Consider the following 6,299-nt stretch of genomic DNA (forward strand, 5'->3'; position numbering starts at 1 on the left):
CTCAGAGTGACGAAGATGCTCTTACTGTCATTGTCTTTGTAATGGCCCCGGCAGTATGAAATATACACAACTTCCTGTATCTGGGAGATGTTGTTCCACTGAGCAGGCATTTATCTGGAATTCCTTAGTAGATAACAATGATAGGAAACTTCACAACAAGGATGGATTTGAATATTATTGTCTCAGCATTCTTGAGTTTGTTGTTCAGTAACAAGTGGTATTGTTTGTTTAGTGTAAGTAAACTGTCACACAGACTGTGTGTCCCAAAAGCAACATTCCAAGTGCACATTGTGGTATTCACGTGGCCTTTGGATTGTAGAGTTATGCTGGGTACACACCAGGACGACTAGGGCACGATTCTGTCAATTTAGATCCAATTCCGACCGGTTGTATGCAGATTGTATGTACTATCGTGTGTTTTTGACATTTATTTGATCCGATTCCGATCAAATGCGCGTTCACGCCGCTCGTTTGGTCGCATCTTTGGTCCTACGTGCTGCAGGTAGGATCCGTCAATCCCAGGCCGACCGACCGTCAATCGTATGCAGATCGTGAGTGTTTTTTGCCGCCTCCGTCGTCCGTCCGTCGGTGCGTCCGTCGTTTGATCCAGCCTATTTGAGTGGCATTTCCTAAACACTCCCCCGGCGCCATGTTTTTCCACATAGCAAACAGCGCTGGCGCAGCAGTTGGACTCTCCTTCTTGTCTCATCTCCCAGAACAACAACCTGGTATGTTTGCACTCCCAATGCTCTTCTATGCATGCCCACTGTTGCCACCAATGTATATAGTGTGTATAAAGCACTGGTTTGGCAACCGTGCACCCGACCATGTCACTGTTTTTTTTGGGTGGGCCCCATGTCTGTGTGTATACATATAACCAATGTCCACCATTGCAGTATTCCAAGCACTCCTCTCTGCTAGGCCCCATTCACCTGTGTGTGTGTGTTTGTGTATATATAGATATATATACATAAACCATTGTCCACCATTGCAGTATTCCAAGCACTCCTCTCTGCTAGGCCCCATTCACCTGTGTGTGTGTGTTTGTGTATATATAGATATATATACATAAACCATTGTCCACCATTGCAGTATTCCAAGCACTCCTCTCTGCTAGGCCCCATTCACCTGTGTGTGTGTGTTTGTGTATATATAGATATATATACATAAACCATTGTCCACCATTGCAGTATTCCATGCACTCCTCTCTGCTAGGCCCCATTCACCTGTGTGTGTGAATAGCAATCTGCACAATAAAATGTATAGTGGTTTTCATAAAAGTTTATTAACATTTTAAATACTTAAAACATAAGAACTAGGTAAACTGGTAACTATAACTATAAAAATTTAAATATGAAACAAAACATGGGTATAACTATAACAACTAAAATGGTTTTATCTTTTTACAGTCCCAATGTCCAACGCAAAGGAACAAGAGTTTTTGGAAGGGTTTATTGAAAAATATCGTACACACGAATGCCTGTGGAGAACCAAATCCAAGGAGTATTCAAACAAAATGAAAAGAAACCAAGCCTTGGAGGAGTTGGCACGCTACAGTCTTCCATTTCATCCAGAGGCCAATGTTGAATGGGTGAGGAAACGCATCCAGAATATGCGCACGGTGTTCTTAAAGGAACACAAGAAGATGGAGGCTGCAAAGAAGTCTGGTGCTGGAGTCGACGAGATGTATCAAACATCGCTCTGGTACTATGACCGGTTGACATTCACCCTCAGCCAGGAGTCGATGAGGACAGGAGTAGTCCTTATGGTCGAACAGGAAAACCAAGAAGTCGCGGCGCAGGAGGAGGAGGAGAATTCGCAGTCTGCATCGGTGAGTCTATTTTTTTGGCTATCTAATTGATTCCTCCTGCCAATCCACAGCGCCCTCCCCATTAAAGTAGGCCATGTACTCTTCCCTCACCTGTTTGGCTCGTGCACTCCCTGTGTAGCGTTGTGTTGGGGTTTGCAAGGAGGATATCTGCACTACCTCCTCTGGCAGTTCTTGGTCTTCTTGGAGTGCTGTGCCTGTAGCCCTTTGCTGTGTGGCTTTTCTGCGGAGCAAATTGTGCAGGACACAGCACGCCGTGACAACCCAGTCAATTTTGTCCACCCTCAGGTTAATGGCAGTGTGAAAAATGCGAAACCGGCTTGCCAGGATGCCAAAAGCATTTTCCACAACACGCCGTGCCCTGGATAGCCTGTAGTTAAAGATCCTTTTGTCATGGTTCAGGCCCCTTTGCGCATATGGCTTCATGACATGCTCGTGCAGGCCAAAAGCCTCGTCAGCCACAAAAACAAAGTTAAGCCCCTGTTTAGTTTCCTGGACAGACGGCAAGTGAAGGGTGTTCGCTATGAGCCTTTCGTAGAACTTTGTGTCCTTGAAAGTGCCACCATCCGATGCACGGCCATTCCTTCCTACATCCAGGAAGATAAACTCATAGTTGGCATTCACCACAGCCATTAGTACAATGCTAAAATAGCCCTTGTAATTAAAATAGTAGGAACCACTATTGATAGGCTGGGCTATGCGGACATGTTTGCCATCAATGGCTCCACCGCAATTTGGGAAGTTCCATCGCTGTTCAAACTCCTCTGCGATGACTTTCCATTCATTCACGCTGGTAGGGAACTGAAATTAGAAGTAAATAGAATTGATTAGTAAACATGTTCAATTTTTTTACAGCTTGGTGACTACCCACCTGCAACCCCAGACCTATCTGTCCTATCTGATAATGCATGCACATCTAACGAAGTTCCTACTCCGGCACGCACTCCGCCACCCACCCTGGAACCCACTCCACCACTCCCCCGTGCCAAAAAAATGCGTGGCAAAGGAAAAAAAGGAGAAGCAGCGGCACATGAAGAATTTATGATGCGGGCACATCAAGTCCTGCAAAGAAACCCGGACAAACATGACAACTACTTCACTTATGTGGCAGAGTGTGTTCGCAACATGGCTCCTGACCAGCAACTTACTTTTGAAAAGTTATGCATGGAGTTGGTGTATAATGGCAGTTTAGGGTATCTCAACAGTGGCACTAAAATAGTTGGCATTGGTAGTGCACCAGACACACCACTGTCATTAGAATCACCAGTGCCTACTCCGCCTGCCACCGTAGCAGGCCAGTCGAGCACAATTCCAACACATACCCAGTCAACACCTACACAGCCTTCTCAACCCCCCCAGTACCGTCAATTCTACAGTTCTTTACTGATAGAAGATCCAGAGTGTCCTGTTTTTGAGGATCTGTCTTAAAAAATAGGCTACTTTATCATTTACCATCGACATGGTCTCAGCTGCAGGTATGTGATGGCCACTGCTCACATGGCGTATGGCGCACATCAATGGGGCCGGGACCATTGCATCTGCGCCATGCGCCATGTGGGCCGCAGCCTTTACATATCTGCAGCAGACATCCTCTGCCACACAAGGGCCACAGTGTGTATTTTTGTTTATTTATATGCTGCTACCTGTACCTGCATTACCAGAGGGAGAACAGGATTCTCCTCAATCTGGATAGCAAACTCCATTTATTGCCCTTTTTTCTTTGCCAATAGTATGGGGTACTGTGCGGCAGACATGGTCTCGGCTGCAGGTATGTGATGGCCACTGCTCACATGGCGTATGGCGCACATCAATGGGGCGGGGGCCATTGCATCTGCGCCATGCGCCATGTGGGCCGCAGCCTTTACATATCTGCAGCAGACATCCTCTGCCGCACAGTACCTTATCCCTACTGTTGTAAGGGCATGTTCCAGAAGTTACCAGAGTGTCTTTTGTCTTGGTTTTCTACATATATGCTGCTACCTGTACCTGCATTACCAGAGGGAGAACAGGATTCTCCTCAATCTGGATAGCAAACTCCATTTATTGCCCTTTTTTCTTTGCCAATAGTATGGGGTACTGTGCCGAAGACATGGTCTCAGCTGCAGGTATGTGATGGCCACTGCTCACATGGTGTATGGCGCACATCAATGGGGCGGGGGCCATTGCATCTGCGCCATGCGCCATGTGGGCCGCAGCCTTTACATATCTGCAGCAGACATCCTCTGCCGCACAGTACCTTATCCCTACTGTTGTAAGGGCATGTTCCAGAAGTTACCAGAGTGTCTTTTGTCTTGGTTTTCTACATATATGCTGCTACCTGTACCTGCATTACCAGAGGGAGAACAGGATTCTCCTCAATCTGGATAGCAAACTCCATTTATTGCCCTTTTTTCTTTGCCAATAGTATGGGGTACTGTGCCGAAGACATGGTCTCAGCTGCAGGTATGTGATGGCCACTGCTCACATGGTGTATGGCGCACATCAATGGGGCGGGGGCCATTGCATCTGCGCCATGCGCCATGTGGGCCGCAGCCTTTACATATCTGCAGCAGACATCCTCTGCCACACAGTACCTTATCCCTACTGTTGTAAGTGCCTGTTCCAGAAGTTACCAGAGTGTGTTTTTTGTTTTTTTATATGCTGCTACCTGTACCTGCATTACCAGAGGGAGAACAGGATTCTCCTCAATCTGGATAGCAAACTCCATTTATTGCCCTTTTGTCTTTACCAATAGTATTGGGTACTGTGCGGCAGACATGGTCTCAGCTGCAGGTATGTGATGGCCACTGCTCACATGGCGTATGGCGCACATCAATGGGGCCGGGACCATTGCATCTGCGCCATGCGCCATGTGGGCCGCAGCCTTTACTTATCTGCGGCAGACATCCTCTGCCACACAGTAGCCCGTACTTATTGGGAAAGTTTAAACTGGGTCATACATACTTAAATCTTTATATATAGTGTGTGTTTTTGTACAATATCTTTTATATATGGTATTATAATATATTTTTGTTGACACAATCTATTTACTATTTTACATGTTTTAACCATGAAAGGCCTAAAAAACCTGTTTCTGTCCTAGGCCTAAATTATAAATAAAAATATTTTGTTTGCACAATAAAGTGTACAGTGTATATTTCATCCTTACCTTGCAATACTGGTACTGCAGCACCTTCACAATGGCTTTGCAGGTCTCCGGGATGATGAGGCCCAAAGCTTGCGGGGAGATGAGGGATCCAAACTTTAGGTCAGCAAGAGACCGTCCTGTCGCCAGAAACCTCAGGGTGACCACCAGCCGTTCCTCAGCAGGGATAGCCATGCGATACTTGGTATCCTGCTTCTCGATGTGGGGAGTCACCAGACGCAGCAATTCCTGGAATGTGGCATCATCCATCCTCAAGAAGTTACGGAAATCGTCTGGGTTATTCTCCCTGATGTCCCTGAGCAGTGGCATGTGCGAACGAGTCTGACGCTGAAGTAGCCACTGCTTTGTCCAGCATGATCTTTCTCTCCTGCGCTGGGCTCTCTGACGCCTGAGCTTCAAAACTGCATAATAGAGCAGGTACTGTTGCTGGTGACTACCCATCACTGCATTCTCCATAGTGCAGGGTTAAAAGACACTTTGTAATGGCAGGCAAAACAAAGTAATGTGTAAATAGCTATGTCCAGCGTTCAGCAGGTATAAACCAAGCCTCACTAGTAACAAAGCAGAAATACACTGGTTTAAAATGGCTGCTGCTATTCCTATCCCCCTCTGCTAGTCCTCCCCCTCTGCTAGTCCAGCCCCTTCATTCAAATTTCAAAGGCCCATCTGACGACGGTCGCATGTGTTCTTGCAAAAAAAACAAAAACCAGCGATCCGACCGTCTTAACGACCATCGCGGGCGCATCGGGATCGGATCTAGATCGTTCCGCAAAAAAACACAATTTTTGCTAATCGTTTGCTGGGGACTGCCTGGGAGCTCCCGGGAAGTCCAAGGGAAATCGTTCCATGGTCGTCTATCGGTCGTGAACGACGGTGGTCGTCCTGGTGTGTACCCCACATAAGATTAAATGGGTATCCCATTGTTATCAGAGTCTTCAATGATTGGTAAACGTTGTCAAAGGCAGGAGCTGGCTGGCAAGCTTTATCTTGTGGGGCAAGTACATCACTCTAGTCCACAAGTAAAGGTCCCTGTTATATGGTCACTACTCTAGATTTTATTTATTTATTTACAGATTTTTATATCGTGCAGCAGATTCCGTTGCACTTTACAATAGGAGACAGTGATAAAACAAACTGGGTAACAGACAGACTTGGAGGTTAGAGGGCCCTGCTGCAAGCTTACAATCTATTAGGTATATAGGAGGGAAACACAAGGACAGGCATCAGTAATAGCATAGCAGTCCCACCAAGTTACAAGTCCAGAAGGGAAGCTATATAATACATAAGTGCCTCAGAGGGTTATGTGTGTGGTACTTAAATATGATA

At 46.3% G+C, this 6,299-nt stretch overlaps 1 protein-coding gene across 1 annotated transcript; it reads left to right on the top strand.

The window, feature by feature from the left end:
* The first annotated feature begins 890 nt into the window (after nucleotides 1-890).
* On the top strand, nucleotides 891-3,458 carry LOC146062753 (uncharacterized). The gene is made up of 2 exons (XM_083174788.1): nucleotides 891-1,831; nucleotides 2,684-3,458. Exons 1-2 carry the CDS (start codon nucleotides 1,415-1,417, stop codon nucleotides 3,254-3,256), a joined length of 990 nt encoding a protein of 329 aa, XP_083030914.1. The 5' UTR covers nucleotides 891-1,414; the 3' UTR covers nucleotides 3,257-3,458.
* The last annotated feature ends 2,841 nt before the right edge of the window (nucleotides 3,459-6,299 follow it).

This window comes from Crinia signifera, chromosome 3, assembly GCF_055691185.1.
Source record: "Crinia signifera chromosome 3, ASM5569118v1, whole genome shotgun sequence".
Taxonomy (NCBI): domain Eukaryota; kingdom Metazoa; phylum Chordata; class Amphibia; order Anura; family Myobatrachidae; genus Crinia; species Crinia signifera.